This window comes from Bufo gargarizans, chromosome 2 (assembly GCF_014858855.1).
Source record: "Bufo gargarizans isolate SCDJY-AF-19 chromosome 2, ASM1485885v1, whole genome shotgun sequence".
In the NCBI taxonomy this organism is placed as follows: Eukaryota; Metazoa; Chordata; class Amphibia; order Anura; family Bufonidae; genus Bufo; species Bufo gargarizans.
Window position 1 is genome coordinate 290,140,181 of NC_058081.1, and position 22,892 is coordinate 290,163,072.

Here is a 22,892-nt window from a genome sequence, read left to right on the forward strand (position 1 = left end):
CTATAATTTCAACCCCATATTGTATGGGTACGAAGCTCTGGCTTTTTTATATGTAATGTATTGACGCACACTATTAAATGGGTCTTCTCTACTGATTTCTATTTGTTTTATTTTTATCTGTATCCAATACATCCATGTGGGTGGTATGTTTATGCATTCTTTTTTTTTCGCTATTGATTTGAGTTTCACTGAAGATTTTTTTCCAGCAAAGGTCCCTATACCGTGATCTTCTATTAGAGACCAGTGATCTGGCGCTCTATAGTGGGTCGGAACAGGTTTTACCCAGCGGGTTAAATCTCTGAGCCCGCTGGGCCTAACCATTCTGTTCTTTCCCTTTTCCAGTATCTACAACACGTGCAGATTGTTATCTGCATAGTGTCAACCCACTAGCAGCCTATTTACTTCTGTACCATATCGTATACCATTTTTCACATCAGCTCTCTATCCATTGGCGCCTCTAGTTTGTTCTGATCCTCTGGATTTTTTCCACAGGATCCGACTAACCCTCAATCTCTTTCTTTTTTCCTACGGAAATAGCCGATCCAGGACTCGGCTGTTTTCATCGGCCCCATAGAATCGAATGGAGGGCGGCTGCCCATGTGCAGGGCGCCCTCCACCACTTTCGTTTAGGAGACACGTGCATCTATCAGACAATAGGGGCATATCCTAGCGATATGCCCCCATTGTCTCAGATGAAACAACCTCTTTAAATGCCGAAAGGATCATGAATTTCAAAATATCCATCAAAATCAATTTCAGCCTTGTCAATTATTGGTGTTTTAACATTTTAAAATAAAAAAATCTGAGTTAGGCTATATGCAGATCCGCAAAAAAAGGATGACATCCGTATGCCATCCGTTTTTTTTTCTGCGCATCCATTGTAAAAATGCCTAAAACATGTTCTATTTTTTTTTGTGGGGCTACGGAACGGAGATACTGGTGCGGACATTTGCGGACCCATTGAAATTAATGGGTCCGCATCCTATCTGCAAAAAAAAAAACAAAGGTACACGAAACAAACAACGTTCGTGGGCATGTAGCCTTAGCCATGTTTTTTTCTATTCATCAATTAGATTGTTTTGTTCCTGGAAACAAGCATTTATATTGGCTCAAATGCCATTTGTGACCTCTACCAAGACATTGTACAACAAAAGTCATAAATTCTTTAAATTGTCTCAATGTATCTAAAATGAAAAATAAAGCAAATTTTCAAATGGACTTAATAAAAAAAAAAAAAAAATCCTACATTTCCTATGTAAGTTAACCCGTCTCCATGGTTGCAGACATCGAAACCCGTATAGTCTGATCTTACAGTTATACTACCTTACATTTCTTCCCTACTTCTTGCTAACAAATTTGTTAGATTAGTGACAATTTGGTAAAGGTGGAATATGACGGCATGGTTGTTTGTAAAAATGTAAGCACGGATAAGTCCATATACAGTACACTAGGCATTAAAAATTTCAGTTGCCGATACATTGCTTCATCTAGCAAGGGACCCAGATATCAAATCTATTACTAGTCCATCTCTAGAACATATTCACACTGCATCACTTTTTAACATAATATTTATGGGATCAGACACCTTTGGAATGATTGAGATGGATATACCGTGTCCAGCCTAGGAAACAACAATGCCAATGGTCGGAACAGGTGCCACACTCTCCTTTCTGCAGCAAAGCCATTCCTGCTCCACTGTAATTTCCCATCCACTTCTGGGCACAGCCGGAAAGGAAGTGGCATGGTCCCATGACCACTGAGGCCAATCACTGGCCTCAGCATTCACATGTGCTAGAACAGCATGCTCTAGTACGTCACTAGCCGCGACATGCCATTCAAACACATGCGAAGTTGAGATTATTGATTGGCTGTAGCATTCATGGGACAAAGCCACTTCTGGTCCTGCAGGGACTGGAAACAGCCGGGAAGTGGACAGTGGTGCTGCAGAAAGATGAGTAGACTTTGTTTTATTAGGTACAGGTTTCCAACCATTTGGGTTGTCGGCTCCTAGCCTGGACAACCCACATCTATCATTTGCAGTTAATATCCTAGTTTAAAATATTTGACTTTTTTTTACTGTAAATTCTGTCATTATTGGATCATGCTCTTCAATGGCAAAAGAAAGGTTCAGTGGACTGGAACCAAGCTGTTGTATATACCAATTACCATTTCCATGCTAATTTCCATTAGAAGAATAATACCAGTTGGATTAACACTGTAGGTTTTCATAACCAATGGCAATCCATTACCCCTGGAGATGGTTCCAAAGTTGAAGCAAGTTATCAATAAATATACTATAGGGAGTATGACTGTATATGGTGGGTACGGCTTAAAAATGGTATGTTGTTGATAAAGACATATTTTTTTTTTCTTGTAAACACAATTTGGTGAAAACTGTGATGATATACTTGAGACAATTTACAGAACTCATCAGAAAATAGAAATCCGATTGGTGAAGGGCATAACGTGAAAGAAATGATACATGATAGTAAGGAGTATGGTACAGAGTATAGTATTCATATAAGAAAAAACATGCTGCAGAGAAATCCAGTGAGGTATAGTAAGGTTTGTCCCCTCAAACTATTGCCTATTTGTGCCCTTAAAACAATGGTTGCGGTGGTGGCAAGAGGACACCTTGTAGAGAAGCTCAGCTTCCATCTTTATTTGGTGAATGAACCCAGTCGTATATCACAAGAGGAATGCTCACCATGGCGAATAACAACCCAAGTGCAAAGAAAGCACATGCCTGCAGGGAAAAAATGAAATAAAATGCCATATTAAATAAGACAGATAAATCATGACGGACACATTCACTGAATTCCATTGGTTGTTATGCACAGCAGCCATATTAAATGGTTTGCTGATGTCTAATGGATATTATTTATAACCCGACATGGGCAATACATAATGAAAAGAAGGCAAAATGCTGGTGTGTAGCATTTATACAGGTAAGGCCTCATGCACATGCCCATTGCCCGGCCGTGGCCGTATTGCGGCCCGCAAACAGGGGGTCTGCAATATGCAGGCACCGGCTGTGGGCTCCCCGCATCACTGCACTGTGTGAACAAGAACTAAAGGTCAGTGTAGATGATATTAGATAATATTACATGATTTAGACAGTCAAGCTTATTGGGCTTATAACTGAAGGGTCATGTCCAATCCAAAGAAACTGAATACCATGCAAAAGAAGTGCTCATCGTCTGCCAGCTTCTGACTTAACCTTCAAATTGAAGCTTCACCTCTAGGGCCAACTTTACAAATGTATTAGAAATTCCATTTATTATGTACATAATATAATGTGTGTATATATTGAACATGGCAAAATGTTAACTTGTGTAGTGGTCACATAAATATGAATAAATGATAGGACATGACAGATTTATAAAGGCATTAACCCATGCACTTTCACCGATGCGTTCTAAATTGCTCACTGGTCACACATGCCTGCATTTTTGCATCCTTAGCAGTGCAGGGAAGAGGAACATGGGAATGAATACCAAGAAGGTGGCGTAAAGATGGTATTAAACAAACCATTCATTTTTTACCATGTGGAATCTGGCTTCAAACTATATAATATCAGAAAAGCAAATTAGGTTCATGGCTTCACTTCCATTTCAAGTTTATTCTTAAGGCATCTAAAAAATTATAGCTGAATATAAGTACTATAAATGGAGCAAATAACTTACCCAAAATCTCTCTTTGGCCAAAGAATCGTTACCATTTGTAATTTTCAAGTATAACATTGAGGGAAGAATAAATATCAGCATATTAGCAGACGTGGCTCCTGTGAAGCACATTGAAATGGCTATTAATGTGGCTGGATATCGTTCTAAAGTTGCGCACTCACTGTAATAATCGCCGTGAATTTATTTTGCTGGTTTCCCTTGTGCACCCATATGGTAATGTTGTGTCACATAGAAACATAGAAACATAGAATGTGTCGGCAGATAAGAACCATTTGGCCCATCTAGTCTGCCCAATATACTGAATCCTATGAATAGTCCCTGGCCCTATCTTATATGAAGGATAGCCTTATGCCTATCCCATGCATGCTTAAACTCCTTCACTGTATTTGCAGCTACCACTTCTGCAGGAAGGCTATTCCATGCATCCACTACTCTCTCAGTAAAGTAATACTTCCTGATATTACTTTTAAACCTTTGACCCTCTGACTTAAAACTATGTCCTCTTGTAGCAGTTTTTTTTGTTTTAAATATTCTCTCCTCTTTTACCTTGTTGATTCCCTTTATGTATTTAAAAGTTTCTATCATATCCCCTCTGTCTTGTCTTTCTTCCAAGCTATACATGTTAAGGTCCTTTAATCTTTCCTGGTAAGTTTTATCCTGCAATCCATGTACCAGTTTAGTAGCTCTTCTCTGAACTCTCTCCAAAGTATCAATATCCTTCTGGAGATATGGTCTCCAGTACTGCGCACAATACTCCAAATGAGGTCTCACTAGTGCTCTGTAGAGCGGCATGAGCACCTCCCTCTTTCTACTGGTAATTCCTCTCCCTATGCACCCAAGCATTCTGCTAGCATTTCCTGCTGATCTATGACATGGTCTGCCTACCTTTAAGTCTTCAGAAATAAGCTAGATCAGCAAAGACACAAACTCTGGGACCCCCGTAGATCCTAGGAACAGATGGACCACTGTCTCTTCTGTTCTTTCACCTCTTTCAGTGCTCTCAGCAATCTACTATTCAGGAGACTGCAACCCAGCTCCATTCAGTGCTTACAGAAGAACTCCAGGAGAAATGGATACCCTGGCCCAAATTCACTACTGACTCTGTGCCTTGAGTTTGTCTACAATGTTGTTACAGTTTGGTACAAAATGTCACAACTATTCTTATTTTACTACGTATAATAGGAGGTGTTAACTTAGTGGGAGAAAGGATCCTTAGCCTAAAATGTTAAAGAAACTAGGCCATCTAAAATCTTTAGGCTTCATGCACATGAACCTGTGCCAGTTCTGTGCATTGGGGACAGCAATTTGAATGGGTCTGTGATCCGTCCACATCGCAAAAAAATAGAACAGGTTCTATTTTTGCGGTGCGGAGGCATGGAGAGAAACCCACTACATAGTGCTTCTGTGGGGTTCTGTACCTCAGTTCCACACTGCTCCTTCTGGATTGCGGACCCATTCAAGTGAATGGGTCCGCATCCCTGATGCGGTGTGCACACGGCCAGTGCCTGTATATTGCGGACCCGATACTTGAAGGCCACAATACGGGCACAGCTGCGTAACAGCCGTGTGTATGAGCCCTTAAAGTTTTAGACAGGCAGTCTATAAGTGTGCTGGATTTATCATACAAAGAACTGATAACTGTTATAATTCTGGCACATTTAAAGACTCCTTGGCTAGACGTCTACCCTTCACACATGAATTGTATCTGGCATTTTTCCACAACTAAAACAATGCCATAGAAATTGCTTGCACTTCCCCCCCATACCGCATGCTGTTTTCATGGCAATTTTTAGCATTTTTTTTCCTTAAACATTGTGTAAACCACTTTTTTTTCCCATTTTTTACTTATAGAGAAGTAAATGTAAATCGCCAGAAAAAATGCCAACGACTGCCAGAGACCCAAATAACACCATCTAAGGCCCCTTGCAGACGAGCGTGTCCGGATTAGGTCCGGATGCGTTGCAAATCGATTCAGTGAAAAATGCGCGATCGTGTTCAGGTGTTCAGTTTTTATTGCGCGGATGCAATGCGTTTTGATGCGTTTTGAACGAGCGTGATAAAAAACTGAATGTATACAAACAACATCTCCTAGCAACCATCCGTAAAAAATGCTCATGTACACAGCCCCATTGAAATGAATGCGTTCGCATTACGCAATTAAGACCATATCACCTTTATTCCAAGCTAATTGAAAATGAACTCCAGTGGAATATTTCAATTGTCGCAGCGATCTTAATCATGACATGACTACAACAAAACTGACCTCCCTTAAAGGGGTTCTCCAGGAATTAGGAGAATAAAAATACATTCCCAAATACCTTTCATTAGTTATAATCGCTCATTTTGTCTGGGGAGCAATCATCAGGGGAAATAAAATGGCCGCCGTCCTATTAGTACACACTAATTTGACCTAATCACACTGGAGGGCATGCTACTTCAGAGCAGTGAGCTAAATAGCTGCATCATCTTCTTCTATGCTCTTGAATACAGTTTAATATGATCTTCAGCTAAATCTCTGCAGAAATGGAGTTCACGAGGAGACATGAGCAGCAGCACTTGTATGCAGTCTCCTTTAAGTATAAGAGGAGGATGAGGCAGCTCATTGCCTCAGTGCTCAGAAGTAACACGTCCTCCTGTATCATTAGGACAGGTTTTGTGTGTATTAAAGGGGTTGTCCATGTTCAGAGCTGAACCCGGACAGCCCTCCATTTTCACCCAGGCAGCCCCCTGACAGGAGCATCGGAGCATGAACTGCTCCGATGCTCTCTTTTGCCCTGCACTAAATTGCGCAGGGCAAAGGCATTTTTTGGAGATCCGGTGACGTACCGGGGCTCTCTATGGGGCTGACAGGAACCCCGGTGACGTCACCGGCACTGATGGGCGGGATTTAGCGCTGCCCTAGCCAGTAAAACAACTAGGGCAGCGCTAAAGCCCGCCCATCAGAGTCGGTGACGTCACCGAACACACTGCCGGGCAGAAGTTTCCGCCCGGCAGTGTGTTATTGAAAACAAAAGAGCCCGTGCCCTGCGCGATTTAGCACAGGGCAAGGGAGCGCATCGGAGCATGATATGCTCTGAAGCTAGCCTCAGGGGGGCTGCCTAGGTGAAAATAATGGTATGTCCGGGTTCAGCTTTGAACCCGGACAACCCCTTTAATAGGACGGTGGCCATTTTGTTTCTCCTAATGACTGCTCCCTAAACAAAATGAGCCATTATAAATAATGAAAGGTATATGGGAATATATTTACAATAAAGTAATATTTAAGTAGTTTCATTTTCTAAATTCCCGGAGGACCCCTTTAAGTAATGTTACACCCACCCAGTGGCAAACATATAATCAATATCACCTGTTAGTAAGAGTAAACCTCCATTCCCATTGGGTGCTGGCAATCAAGTATATAAAATAAAACCAATAACAGCACTAGATGGGTAATCTTATGCAATTAAGACTTAACTTTTAATAACTCATATGTAATGAATAACACACTAAATACTCAAATAAAAATGAAACAATCTTACCGGTATGCTGATGAATCGATTGGTACACGGATACCGGAATGTTTGATATAGGGAGGGGGAGGGGGAATGAGGGATGATGAAATGTGTAAGTCTTATCCCTATTTTGCCCTGATGACCTCCTAATATGGAGTCATCGGCCTGACAAGGGCTGCCCCGTCCGGAACCTTGCCCTATTAAATTCCTAGAAGACCCTGTTAGGGGAGAGGGAAAAATAACTAGACCCTATCTGTTGTTATTCAGAATCAAAATAACTCAAACAAGGTCAGAAAATATAGATAAATACATCCCAATGCGTTTCGTCTAATCAAGTTCCCCCAGACTCATCAGGGGACGGGAGACCAGTGCAGAGAGACTACTAGTGATCACCACTGACTCATCCGGTGTCACTTAATACACTGAGGGAGGGCCAGTGGAAAGCCCTGCCACTTCTAGGTGTAGAAGAAAAAGTCTGGCAGCGTCTGATGTGTGGCGGCAGCGTGGAGCCACTGTTTAAATAGATTCGAGGATCGCACCTCACCTGCCAGTTCCAGGTTGCCCGCTGACGTCACCGTTAATACTTCCAGGAGTGTGGGGTAGCCAGAGCGTGTCAAATGGGAGATGGGGTCATGACAGAGATGTCAGTGTAGCGTCGATGCTGCCTAGCAACACACAACGCCACCTTCGGCATCTCGCAAGTCAGGAAGAAGTATGCGCATCCTGTTATTATCTATAACATAAATTCAAAAATGAAAAAAGTTCCAGCAACGGATACAATTTTCAGCTTGTCTTTTTTCGGCATTCATAATCGTAGAAAACAAACAGTGGATGTCACCTCCCACCACCTCCGGTCAGGTTTACATGTTTCAAGCCTCCTGGCTCTTACTCATAACCTCCTTCCGTTTTCTACGATTATGAACGCCAAAAGCTATGAAAATTTTATCCAGTGCTGGAACTTTTTTTATTTTTTCACATGTGAGAAGAGCCGACCTTGACTTGTTCCGTGCACGGATGCTGTTGAGTGAGCTGGACTTAATTTATTTTGTTTGAATTAACATATATTCACACTCTGCAGGACATTTAAGTGGTGGGATCCCTTACTGGGGAGAGGAACAAAGACTAAAAGTACCATAGGTACCCTATAGATGAATGTGGACATGTCCCATTATTATTTCTTGGAGGCAAGAACAAAAAATAGAAACAAGGCACACCCCTACTAATAGATTTTACATGAAGAGTGTTTTAAAAGATGTTCTAACTGAAACAAAATACGTGTGGTATTGATAAATGAGAATCCTGGGATTATAGGAAGCAACCAAAATGTAACTGTTCAGTCAGTCCAAGGGGACTGGAAGTCTTGAGTTTAAAGATCCACCATGGCTCTCTTTGGAGGATCTTTTTATCCTCTTGGTGGGCGGAGAATCTTTTCAATGCCTACAAACCTGATACATTTTGTGTTACCCTCATGCAACTCCACTATATGTGTGGCCACTGTTGTATCCCTTTCATTGCGGATATCTCCCATGAGCTCCCCAATGCGTCGGCGAAGCTCTCTGCGTGTCTTGCCCACGTACTGGAAACCACACTCACACGTTATCAGGTAAACAACTCCTATTGTGCGGCAATTAATAAAATCACATATTTTAAATGTAGTCTCATCCCTATTGCTCTTAAAGGATTTGGTAGTCTGTATTTGGTCACAGAAAATGCAATTACCGCATCGAAAGCAACCTGATATTGTATTTTCTAACCACATTTTGGGGTCCTTTTTCAATTTGGATTCAAAGTGGCTATGCACTAGGTGGTCCTTCAGACTTGTCCCTCGCCGATAGGTAATTGAGGGCTGGGCACCAATGACATAAAATAAGTCCGGAGCCATACGAAGGATGTCCCAATGTTGGGAGATGGTATCCCTTACTCGTTTATGTGGTGTCAAAGGTCCCAAATAGTCTGATTAGCTTTTGTGACTCCATTTTGTTATCTAGTGGTTGCAGCAGTGTGGTAATGTCACGACCATGGTCATGGTCGTGACTCCTGTAACCGCAGGCAGTTGCCTGCGGTCTTGGTTGTGTTGTCAATCACAGGTGAGAGCTGAAGTAAGTTGCCTCACCTGTGGTTGCCGCTGGCAACATTTTTATGTGCCAGCTTGCTGTTTGTGTATACGGTTGCACCTGGCTACCTGTCTTTGTAGGTGTGCCTTTTATGTGTTTGGTGTGCACAAGGTTTAGGTGTGTGCACTGTGACACTTCCCTTCACTGGTGGCTGTCCGTGGCAACGTTTTCTATATTGTACATGTGGTGGCAGTGTCTCAGCCTTTTGGCTGACTCTCAGGACATGGTTGCCACGCATGTCGTTGCCGGCGGTAACAGCTCCAGTGTGTTTGTGTGTGTATTCCTCTTTAAGTGGTTTCACTTCTCTGGTTGGTGTTGGAAGGGTTAATTCCCTTTCCTGTGTGTGTCTGTGTGGGTGTGGCCACTTTGGGCTATAAAGCCTCTTTGGAGACCTGAAGCTGAGGGGTTCTTCAGCCATGCTTTGCTGGAGACATCCTCCTGGTAATTAACCATCTGCCAGTGGGGGCCACCCTTGTGGTCATAAGTTATGTCACACATGATGTTATGAAGGTGTGTTTTTGGTATGCTTGTTTATTGCAGCTTATGGTCCTGTGTGTTGTGTGGTGTGTGCTGTGTCTGTGTGTGTTCTTTGGACAGCAGCGCGTCTGCATGGGTTCCAGGCTTTGTGTCTGTGGCAGGTAGGTGCTATACTTTGCATTTACCTGCTATTGCCATAAGTTGTTTATGTTTCCCCTTTATTGTAGCCTCGCCTGTGAGACTCCTGTCCCTCCGTGCCTAGGAGGAACAGGTCGTCTTACCCTGCTCCTAGTTGAGGGCAACCCTGAGGGCTAGTAGGGACTTCAAGGTTCCGGAGTATGAGACCTCCTACTATCAGGGTCAGCTCGTACAGCTAGGAGTCAGGGTCAGAGTTAGGGATATGATAGGAGGTGACCTGCTCCCTGATCTCTGTCCTGGCCTTGCAGCGACTCCATCTTCTGGCATCGCACGGCTGAGGGTTTTCCCCATCCTCAGCCGTGACAGGTACGTTCCTGATTAAGTGCTCTTTGGTACGCAGGGAGTAAAGCCTTGTCAGGGTAGCCCCTCTCATGAAAGCGTGTTCTCAGACAATTTGCCTGATCTACAAAGTCCTGTTTCTCTGAGCAATTCCCCCGGAGTCTCAGGTACTGCCCAGTCGGAATACCCCGTTTTAAGGGGATAGGATAACTACTCTCCCATCTAAGTAAGGAGTTCGTGGCCGTAAGCCATAATGTTAAAAACATCAGATATTCCCAAAAATAAATTGGGATATAAAGCATATGCAGGTACGTGTATAAATCTAGCCAATACCCATGATATATGTTTGTTAACATATAAAAAGGTCTGGATAATTTACTTACATAAGAGAGATTATATCAGCATTACACATGTGGTACTACACCTAACTAGATCAGCCCACAAGAGCATCCAAACCAGGAATAAGTTAGGGTATTACAAAAGGGTCATGTACACTCAGACAATAGAAATACTTATTGTGCTGCCCCAGCTAATGGTTTCTCATTTAGAATTTATTATTGTATTCTGTGTCATGCAGTATATCTACTATACTTAATGTACTTTGCTGCCATCTAGTGGCCATTATTATATTTGGTTTATGTAAGTTATGGTTTTGTTTCATATGTCATTCATCCTGTAACTCCTCCTCCTCTTTTATGATCTTATATCCTGTGTCCTGAAGAATTTCCTGTTTGTCAGACATGCATCACAGAGCTGGAAACAGGATTTTCCTATGATCTCTATAATCATTTCTCAAGGTACAGTCAATAAATTACCTAAAGGCATATCCACTGCATCTCCCTCATGGGAATTCTACATGCAACTGGAGTTGGTAGGGATATGATTATAGCTATAGCTAGCTCACTTTCTTCAGAGACTTCTCTCACGTACATCACCACCGACCTCCCTATCAAACTGTTTGTATAGACACATTAAAGCGCTGTTTTTCTTTTATTGATCTGAAGCTCCATTTCCAAGTTATGATACTTTTTCCTAAAATGCAAGCCATTGCTCTTGTTGTACCCAAGCTCTGCTCCTTTCTATGACCAGCCCCTGCCCGACTGCTTTGATTAACAGGGCCAGGCAGTGGCAAAGCAGTGAGGGAGAGGCTGGTCACTGAAGGCAAGAAGAGCAACGGTGATACCCCCTTTGCACCAAAGGACTAATTTGCATATTAAGAAAAAGTATAACTCAGGAACAGAGCCTCAATGGACATGTTGCCATTTTCATTATTATAATCAGTAATATAATTTAGAGGTTCCAAGATGTGAATCTTAAGACATGTGGAAGTGCATCCAATGTAGTATTTGTTGCACTCCACGAATAATAATTATTATCACAAACTCAGAATTTTATGGGAAAGTTTATATTTTCCAATCGTGTCCTGGAAATTGTTGCCAACCCTAACGTATGAGCATACCCTACATGGATGTGTGCCCTGTCTATAAAAGTCTTTTTGCTGCAGCATTTTATGGGAGAACATAAATAGGCTGGGAGACAAAATTTGTTCCAAAGAGGGAGGTAATTTATAAACAATGTGGCAGCCATCATGTAAATGGGGTCATCCTTAAATATGGGTAAATATTTGAACATAATATCTTTAATTTATGTGAATTAGTTGCTATACTGTAGGACTAGTGTTTTATAGCATCATCTCATTTGATTTGACTAGTCAATAAATCAGACTGCTGTTTTTTGAGCTACAATATTCTTTGCTAGTTGCACTGTCCATTTTTTGTATCCCCTTGTTTTTAATCTCATAACAAATTTATCAGCTTCCCTCCCATAATCTGCGGATAAGCTGCAATTCCTTTTGATGCAGGTAAATTCACCTACTGGGTCCGATTTGATAGTATGTCATGGATGTGAACTACAGTCAGGTCCATAAATATTGGGACATCAACACAATTCTAGCATTTTTGGCTCTATACACCACCACAATGGATTTCAAATGAAACAAACAAGATGTGCTTTAACTGCAGACTGTCAGCTTTAATTTGAGGGCATTTACATCCAAATCAGGCGAACGGCGTAGGAATTACAACAGTTTGCATACGTGCCTCCCACTTGTTAAAGGACCAAAAGTAAGGGGACAGAATAATAATCATAAATCAAAATTTCACTTTTTAATACTTGGTTGCAAATCCTTTGCAGTCAATTACAGCCTGAAGTCTGGAACGCATAGACATCACCAGACGCTGGGTTTCATTCCTGGTGATGCTCTGCCAGGCCTCTACTGCAACTGTCTTCAGTTCCTGCTTGTTCTTGGGGCATTTTCCCTTCAGTTTTGTCTTCAGCAAGTGAAATGCATGGTCAATCGGCTTCAGATCAGGTGATTGACTTGGCCATTGCATAACATTTGACTTCTTTCCCTTAAAAAACTCTTTGGTTGCTTTTGCAGTATGCTTTGGGTCATTGTCCATCTGCACTGTGAAGCGCCGTCCAATGAGTTCTGAAGCATTTGGCTGAATATGAGCAGATAATATTGCCCAAAACATTTCAGAATTCATCCTGCTGCTTTTGTCAGCAGTCACATCATCAATAATTACAAGAGAACCAGTTCCATTGGCAGCCATACATGCCCACGCCATGACACTGCCACCACCATGCTTCACTGATGAGGTGGTATGCTTAGGATCATGAGCAGTTCATTTCCTTCTCCAGTGACAGCTCTTTGGATCTCATCTTGAGAGTTGACAGCAACAGATTCCAATTGCAAATAGCACACTAGAAATGAACTCTGGACCTTTTATCTGCTCATTGTAATTGGGATAATGAGGGAATAGCACACACCTGGCCATGGAACAGCTGAGAAGCCAATTGTCCCATTACTTTTGGTTCCTTAACAAGTGGGAGGCACATATGCAAACTGTTGTTCCTACACCGTTCACCTGATTTGGATGTAAATACCCTCAAATTAAAGCTGACAGTCTGTAGTTAAAGCACATCTTGTTCGTTTCATTTGAAATCCATTGTGGTGGTGTATAGAGCCAAAAATGTTACTGAAAACGGTATGGCAGACACATAGCCTTGCTATATGATGAGTAGGTCAGGTATATAAATTCTACAAATGAATTAACATCATAAATAGTTTTTTCTTCCCAAAATTCCAGTTTGCCAGTGAGGGTGAGTATTTCGCCCCCATTGACATGTCCTCAGTCTGGAAATATAAAGATTTGTCAAAGGAAAAATTATTGTTTCATAAGGAACAAAGCTACTTGCAAAATAAATTCACATAAATCCATGATATAATTTCTATAGTTCTGCAAGAAGTTCTACAAAACATGCATAGCCACCTCATGAGGTATAGATGTATAGAGTGAGGATACATCACAGGCCACCCAAACTGATACAGCATTTTTGTATCAGCACAATTCCATAGAACATCCTAACTATCAGGATGATAGTTGACTTTGTGTAGACTTGTGTATTTTTAGTAGGGTCTGCAAGATAGGAACCATGGGGCCAGTCACACACAGGAAGTCCAATAACTTCTCTGTAATTACTCCCAATGCAACACCATCTTTTACCAGATTACAGATTTTTTTTGTATGATGGGTGTTGGATCCTGGGGAATTGAACGGTAAATCCCTTATACAACTCCTGTCCATGACCACGACAGTACACTCTGTACACACTGGGGATACTAAGACCCCAGGTTACCAGCCTGTTGATCAGGGAGCCAGCCAGATGACTGAGCAACAGATCCTGGGCCACCAGCCTTTGGCCAGGGTGACAGCCTTCTGAGAGAGGGACAGCTAGCCCAGGCCTTTCATCAGCAAGAAACCTTCTAATGCCCGGGAGAAGACTGGAGAAGACAGCCCAGTATTGTTTTGCACTTGAGTTCCTCCAGTAAAGAAGCACTCTGGTTAACAGCAGACCTTGACTCTTTGGACTTATTTCCCATAGGGGTGCACCATGCATTAGCATCTCTTTCGGAGAGCAGCAACACATGTCATGATTAAGATCACTGTGACAATTGAAACACGTTGACTAGAATACGATATTCCACTGAAGTTTATTTTTTATTAGTGTGGAATAAAGGTAGTATAGTTTTAACTTCTGAGTGCTCGACAATCATATTTCAGATTCATCATGTTTGCTGGAGCGAAGCCCATGCACCGGAATCTTACCTCTGGCATAAGGTTGTCATACCCCATTTGAATCTCTGAGTCATGCGCCACCCACTCAAGTCCTACATGTGATACAACATATTCTATTCGGCAATTTCACCAAAGTTTGCCAACAGATTTGATTTGTTATGAATGGATTTGTCACAAATCGTTATAAATCAGGTAACCCAGGCCACTCTGCCTTACAGTGGCGGCATGGAGCGGCCGTGCTGCGGTGAAGACCTGCACGGCCAACTAGCCCTCAGCTGCCTTTCGTTTAATAATGAAGACCGCACTGTATAGTCCTTTATTGTTAACGGCCACGCGGCAGGAGCTGATGCTGGTATGGGGTTTGGCTAGTTGGGGGGGGGGGGGGGGGGCACAATATGTAGCTTATTGCTGTTCTTTCTTGCAATCTCCTGCAGTTTTTTTGACAGTAAACACTGAATATTAATCAGCTCTGGCATACCCACTTCTCCAACCCCAGTCCTCTCCTGCCCTACAGTTGGGAACCCTTCTTCTGCAATCTGATTTTCCTCCTTTTCCACATCATCTAATATAGAAGAGAATATGTCATCAAGAACATCCAGCTCACAGGACAATGGCGGAGACCGCACGGGACAAGGGTTTTATAGGGCTGCGACATAACAGGTGAGGGCTATCTGCAGATTGGCTGGCTGCATGGCATTATGGGTGATCTCGCGTTCCCCGACTTCTTACTTTAACTTTGTAGCGTGTAGCTGCCATTTTAGGAAAAACGGATTAGTTACTACGAATAGCGAGGAAATTCGGATTAGTTGTAGTCTGAAGTTTTCCTAAACTTCAGACTGCATTCCACTTCGAATGCTTCTCTTCGCTGAACTCTACAACAGTGTGTGGTGCTAATTGAGTGCCTTTTTCTAATGATCAGCAGGGGTTCCTTGATCAGGAAGCCATGGTAGCAATATACTATCACTTACTAAAATATCCAAAAAAGAAAATAAATACAATAAAAAAATACTTTACCTACAGCTCCAAAAATATCTTTCATTGCTGGTATGAAAATAACAAGTAAGTCAATTATAGCCAGAAGGATTACTGTCACTAATGAATGCTGCCAGAATATATATTTTGTCTTTCGAGCCAGTTCAAACAATGACGATCGAACCTTTTAATAAATAAAAAAGAAATTTAAAGATGCATATCACCTTCAAATGGTTGTACAGGAGTGATTTCCCATCCTCAAGACAAGCCATCAACGTATGATCGTCAGGTGTCTGTCATCCCACACCCACACCGATCCGCTGTTTCCGCAGCAGAAATCAGCCCTGAACTACACAGCTCCCTCCGTCCAATGTGCAGTGGACACAGCTTCTGACTGCAGCACTGCTCACATTCACTTCAATGAGAGCAGGGTTGCTGTTACCAGCTCTATCATCTACACAATGGATGGAGCTACAATATGTAGTTCTGAGGCAACTTTCAGTTCTGGAGCTGCTCTGAAACAGCTGATCAGTGACGGTGTGGGGTGTTGTACCCCCAATCAGATATTGATATCCTATCCTGAAGATAGGTCATTAATATTACAATACTGGAATACTCCTTTAAGCATGTTTTATACAAAATCCAGAATCTATTCTAAACCCAGCTACAAAACCTCTAGTTCAGGGATGGCCAACCTGTGGCTCTGTAACTGTTGTAAAACTACAACTCCCACCATGCTCTGCTGTAGGCTGACACCTGTAGGCAGTGTGGGCCTGCTGGGAGTTGTAGTTTTGCAACAACTGGAGAGCCTCAGGTTAGCCATCCCTGTTCTAGTTCAATGATCAGCAACCCCTAGCACTCCAGATGTTCTGAAACTACAACTCCCAGAGTGCTCCATTCACTTCTATGGGAGTTAGAACAGCCAAGCATGTTTGCATGCTGGGAGTTGTAGCTCCACAGCAGCTAGAGTGCCGAAATTGCTGATCCCTGCTCTAGTTTATCTCTATGGATGGAAAATTATTTCATCTGTCTAGAGTCACTACTCTGAAAACACAGCATCATTGATCCATTTGATGTTGCAAATTCAGGTCAGGTAAACCTGCGGTCAAGTCGTGGCACATCCAAGTAATATAGACATATATGGGGAGAGCTATCAAATTGGTGTAAAGTAGAACTGGTTTAGTTGCCCATAGCAACCAATCCGATTCCACCTTTCATTTTCCAAAGGAGCTGTGAAAAATGGAATCTGATTAGTTGCTATGGGCAACTAAGCCAGCTCTACTTTACACCAGTTTGATAAATCTCCCCCATAATGTGTACAGACTGAGTTCAATGAAAGAAGGGCAAACCATGTTTATAAGACATTCATATTCTATAACAAATGCTGCTATGTACTTACAGTGAAAAATAACACTGGTACAGTAAGTATGACTGCAATTATGACAGCCAGGCGTACAGTCAGTAGGAGAACATCTGATTTATCTTCGTAAGTTCCAAGAAGTTCAGATCCCACTTTCTCTAAAGAAATCAAATGTTCAAAAATATAAGTTAGAGAAAAGAATTGCAAATATAATGTAGATAACTGAGAATCATACAGCTACCAGAGTTCAACATCGCAGAATATAGCCTCTGAATACAATTATATAGCAATGTGCAAAATGTTCTAAATTTACACATGGAATAGTTATACTGTATATTGTACACACTACTTTAACTATTCTTCATCTATAGCCTCCGCTGCTCACATTTTGTCTCCTTTTAGCTACCAATTGTGTTCTTTTTTATTTTACATAGCCCACTCTTGTGATGCTATTGGTGATTAGAGATGGCCTTGCGGTTTGGCCCGGCGGTCGTTTTGCAGCATTTTCAGCGATTCGCTGACCATGCGAACATATGGCGATGTCCGCCGGTGCCATATTATTTTGCATTGTGCCGAACTTTGACCCATGACACATCCATCAGGTGGGACAGGACAACCAATTGAGACGTTTCAGCACATTTACACACCCCCACCATATAACAGAACCCGATCTGGCAGCCATTTTACATTCTGTGTTTTGCCAGTGTAGGGAGAGGTTGCTTTGTGGAGCAGGGACAGGCTGTTAGGGATTCCAAACGCTAGCTAATAGGGCCACAAAAGTCCTTTTAAGTACTGGTATAGGTGTGCTATCGATAGGTGTGATATAATGAGGGGAGTGATATACTTATAATATACTTTCTAACATAGAAAGTACTGTATATTATAGTGCATTTGTATTGTGCAGCAGTTGTGTGCGGTTCTGCTGCAACAGCACAGCTATATAGAGGGACAAGCGCTATTGAAACAAATATTTGCAATGGGTGTGATATACCTGTTGCCCCCCCAAAAAATGATTGAGGGGTGTGATATAACTGCTTCCACAAAATACTGATTGACGGCTGCAATATACCTGTTGCCCCAAATAAACAGGGTGGTGTGATATAACTGTTGTGGCAAAAAAAATAATTGAGGGGTTTGATATACCTGCTTCCACAAAATACTGATTACGGGGTTTGATATAGCTGCTTCCACAAAAGACTGATTGAGGGCTGCCATATAGCTGCTTACACAAAATACTGATTAAGGGGTTTGATATACCTGCTTCCACCAAATATTGATTCAGGCCTGCAATATACCTGCTTCCACAAAACACTGATTAAGAGATTTGATATACCTGTTTCTACCAAATATTGATTGAGGGCTGTGATATACCTGCTTCCACAAAATACTGATTAAGGGGATTGATATACCTGCTTCCTCCAAATATTGATTGAGGCCTGCGATATACCTGCTTCCACAAAATACTGATTAGGGGGTTTGATATACCTTTTTACACCAAATATTGATTGAGGGCTGCGATATACCTGCTTCCTCAAAATACTGATTAAGGGGATTGATATACCTTTTTACACCAAATATTGATTGAGGGCTGTGATATACCTGCTTCCACAAAATACTTATTAAAGGGAGTGATATACCTGCTTCCACCAAATATTGAATGAGGCTTGCGAGATACCTGCTTCAACAAAATACTGATTGAGGGCTGCGATATACCTGCCTCCACAAAATACTGATTAAGGGGTTCGATATACCTTTTTCCACCAAATATTGATTGAGGCCTGCGATATACCTGCTTCCAGTGGCGTAGGGATCGCCATAGCAACCATAGCAGTGGCTATGGGGCCCTACGCCACTGGGGGCCCGCCCGTCCGGACCGCATACATTTTATTTTTATTTTTTTAATACATTACAGCACTCACTCACACAGGCAGCCAGCAGCCAGGCCCGACCGCCCGTCCAGTGTAGTGGGCTGGGCGCGGGCGGTCCGCGGCTCGGGCTAGAGAACATGAGATAGGCCGGTGGATGCGGTGGAGGGGGCCGGAACGGGGCGTAGCGGAGGCGGAGCCAGGCTGGCACCAGTGCCGCCCGCAGACCGCAGTGCAGGAAAGGAATGAATTTCCCCGCCCCCCGCCTGAGTCCGCCTCCTGAGTCCTCCCACGCAGTCCCTCTAGTTAGTAGGATGCGGACTCAGGCGGTGGAGGGGGCGGGGCCAGGCCGGGGGGGGTTGGTACCTGTCCTGCTGTGGGGAGGAGGGACTGGGAGTGGGACTATGGAGGGAGACTGGTCCCGCCGGCCGCACTGGCGCCAGTCAGAGGCGCTATCTAAGTAAATCTGATTCTTTCTGACTGCGGCTGGGCTGCCCAAAACCAGTCTGAACTAGTCTGAGGGCGGCGGGCCAGAGAGGAACCGGCTCACAATCAGTGACTCACTACTACTGCTGTCACTGGATGGCACAGAGGGGTGATGGCACCTACTTCTCCAGGACGCCTATGAGGACCAGACATCAGCTGTCTACAGGAAAGGTAAGTGTCTGTCTGTAGAAAGAGTGTCTGTCTGTAGAAATAGGTGTATAACTACTTGTAAGTTCATGTGTATGTAATGTGTGTGTGTATATATATATATATATATATATATATAGTATATATGTCCATATATGTGGTGAGTGCGTATGTGAGTCTGTCCATGTATGTGGTGAGTGCCTGTATGAGTGCGTCCATGTATGTGGTGAGTGCCTGTATGTGTGCGTCCATGTATATGGTGAGTACGTGTATGAGTGCGTCCATGTATGTGGTGAATGCGTGTATGAGTGCGTCCATGTATATGGTGAGTACGTGTATAAGTGCATCCATGTATGTGGTGAATGCGTGTATGCGTGCGTCCATGTATGTAGTGAGTGCGTGTATGAGTGCGTCCATGTATGTGGTGAGTGCGTCCATGTATGTTGTGAATGCGTGTATGAGTGCGTCCATGTATGTGGCGAGTGCGTGTATGAGTGCGTCCATGTATGTGGCGAGTGTGTGTATGAGTGCGTCCATTAAGTTTGGGAGGGGCCCAGTACAAAAATTTGCTGTGGGGCCCAGTCAGTTCTAGCTACACCCCTGCCTGCTTCCACACAATACTGATTAAGGGGAATGACATACCTGCTTCAACCAAATATTGATTGAGGCCTGCGATATACCAGCTTCTACAAAATACTGATTAATGGGTTTGATATACCTGCTTCCACCAAATAATGATTGAGGGGTGCGATATACCTGCATCCACAAAATACTGATTAAGGGGTTTGATATACCTTTTTCCACCAAATATTGATTAAGGGCTGCGATATACCTGCATCCACAAAATACTGATTAAGGGGATTGATATACGTGCTTCCACCAAATATTGATTGAGGCCTGCGATATACTTACTTCCACAAAATATTGATTAATGGGTTTGATATACCTGTTTCCACCAAATATTGATTGAGGCCTGCGATATATACCTGCTTCCACAAAATACTGATTAAGGGGTTTGATATACCTGCTTCCACAAAATACTGATTGAGGGCTGCGATATACCTGCTACCACAAAATACTGATTAAGGGGTTGATATACCTGCTTCTAACAAATATTGATTGAGGCCTGCGATATACTTGCTTCCACAAAATACTGGTTAAGGGGATTGATATACCTGCTTCAACCAAATATTGAATAAGGCCTGCGATATACCTGGTTCTACAAAATACTGATTAAGGGGTTTGATATACCTGTTTCCACCAAATATTGAGGCCTGCGAGATGCCTGCTTCCACAAAATACTGATTAAGGGGTTTTATATACCCGCTTCCACCAAATAATGATTGAGGGGTGTGATTTACCTGCTTTTTACAAAATACTGATTAAGGGGTTTAATATACCTGCTACCACAAAATATTGATTGAGGCCTGCGATATACCTGCTTCCACAAAATAATGATTAAGAGGCTCAATATACCTGTTTCCACCAAATATTGGTTGAGGCCTGCGATATACCTGCTTCCACAAATACTGCTCTTCTGTAGGGACTTAGGCACAGGGTCATTTTGAAAATGACAGGCAGAGAAAGAGGCAGGCTGTTCTGCAGGCATGGTAGGGGTCAGTCAGGTGCACCAGGCTGGAGTCTAAGTGGGAAGTTGGAGAAGGCGCGTGCGATTTACTTCAAAGGACGCACCAGAGTTGGTTGAGTGGCTCATTCAGCCTTCCGCTTCTGCACCCTTCTTATCCTCTGTATCTGCACGCTCCTCACTCTCTGCTGTGTGCACCCCCAAAGATACCACCTCCACCACCATAGCCCCTTCACTCGAGTCAGAGGAATTATTTTCCCATCCATTCCCAGACCCTACCGATGCGCAGCCATTCTTGACATCAGATGAGGAAGAGGAGGTAGCAACGGCTGCCACCCAGTGGTCTGATGACAGTATCCAGATCAGCTCAAGGAGGGAGGTCCCCGCTGTTGCTGCCTACTCTGAGATCTCAAATGTCAGTAGTGGTGAAGGTGACGATGATGACGTGTCGATGGACATCACGTGGGTGCCAACAAGAGAGGAAGAGGAGGGGAGTTCAGAGGAAGAGACGGAGCAGCAGAGAGGGAAGAGAAGCAGGCAGAGCTCGCAGGGGACAGGAGGCAAAAAGCAGACTGTAAATGTATCTGGAGTGAGCCATCCACCATGCACAGTCACTTCTGGCGCTCCCAGGACCCGGGACATGGCTCCACAGTGTTGGCTTTTTTTAACGTGTCAGCTGCTGACAATAGTGTTGCCATCTGCAGCCTGTGCTGTCAATGCATAAGTCGCTGTAAGCCCAACATTCACCTCGTGATGACTGTCTTAAGAAGGCACCTGGCCTCCCATCACCGAGCCCAGTGGGAGCAACGACATCAGAACCCACAAAGCCACAGTCCCTGCACGCCACGTCCTGCCTCTTCTCCTTCTCCTCCCATTTGTCCTCCACTCCACCTTCGACCGTGCCGTCGTCCCGTTCATCTGGCAGAAGGCAGGATTCCGTGTCCCAAATGTTCAAGCCTAAAAAGTTGATGACGCTGGATAATCCTCTTGCCCAATGGCTGACTGCTGGCTTGTCGGAACTGCTAGCCCTCCAACTACTGCCATATAAACTGGTGGACTCGAAGGCCTTTAGAAAATTTGTGGCCATTGGCACACCGCAATGGAAGGTCCACGGAAAGAAAATATTTCTCCAAGAAGGGCATCCCAGATCTATATGGCCATGTTCAGCGGCAAGTGAATATATCTCTGGCACACAGTATCGGTACCAAGATACATCTGACCACAGACATGTGATCTAGCAAACACGGGCAGGGAAGGTACATAACTTTTACTGCCCACTGGGTGAACTTTCTGATGGCCGTCAAGCATGTAACCCGTGGCTCCCTTGTGGATTTGGTGTTACCACCATGGATTGCATGCAGGTCTGCGTCTTCTTCTCCTCCTATTTCATCCTCCATCTCCTCCTCGGCTGACTCCACCTTTTCCATTGCTACCGCCTCTTCCGCTGTGCCCCTCAAGCTCCCCAGAACCTATTTGACGTGCCAGGTGAGACGTTGCCATGCTGTGCTATGGCTGTTGTGCCTGGAAGCCAAGATCCACACCGGTCCTGCACTCCTTTCAGCTCTGCGGTCACAGGCTCATCAGTGGCTAACCCCGCTCAATTTGACAGTTGGTCAAGTGGTGTGCGACAACGGTGCAATCTGCTGAGCGTGCTAAAACAGGGCAAAATGACACATGTGCCGTGCATGTCACACGTCCTGAACTTAGTTGTGCAGCAATTCGTTGCCAAATACACTGGGGTCCAGGACTTCTTGCGGCAGGCCAGGAAAATTTCTGGCCATTTTAGAAGATCTTACACGGCCATCGCTCGCCTTGCTGATATTCATGATTTCTGATTTATGACATCCCGTCGCGCTGTAACTCCACCTTGTGTATGCTTGATAGGCTGCTCCAGCAGCAATGTGCCATTAACGACTACCTGTATGAACTCTGCAGTAGGACAGGTCCTGGGGAGCTTGGTTTCTTATCATCACAACAGTGGCTGCTCATGTGCGATGCATGCAGACTTCTGCGGCCATTTGATGAGATCACCAAACTGGTCAGTTGGAAGATGAGGAAGTCGCAATGCTGAATGAATTCCCAGGGGGGGC

General features: G+C 43.5%; 1 protein-coding gene across 1 annotated transcript in view; it reads right to left on the reverse strand.

The window, feature by feature from the left end:
* Positions 1-910: 910 nt before the first annotated feature.
* Positions 911-22,892, reverse strand: part of SLC38A1 (solute carrier family 38 member 1) — an 89,633-nt gene continuing 67,651 nt past the window's right edge. Inside the window, exons 13-16 of the mRNA XM_044277073.1 lie at positions 16,759-16,877; positions 15,402-15,543; positions 3,687-3,784; positions 911-2,746 (exon numbers count right to left, since the gene is read on the reverse strand). Coding sequence (XP_044133008.1) covers positions 2,648-2,746; positions 3,687-3,784; positions 15,402-15,543; positions 16,759-16,877 — 458 coding nt within the window. The 3' untranslated portion in view covers positions 911-2,647. The remainder of the gene's footprint in view (positions 2,747-3,686; positions 3,785-15,401; positions 15,544-16,758; positions 16,878-22,892) is intronic.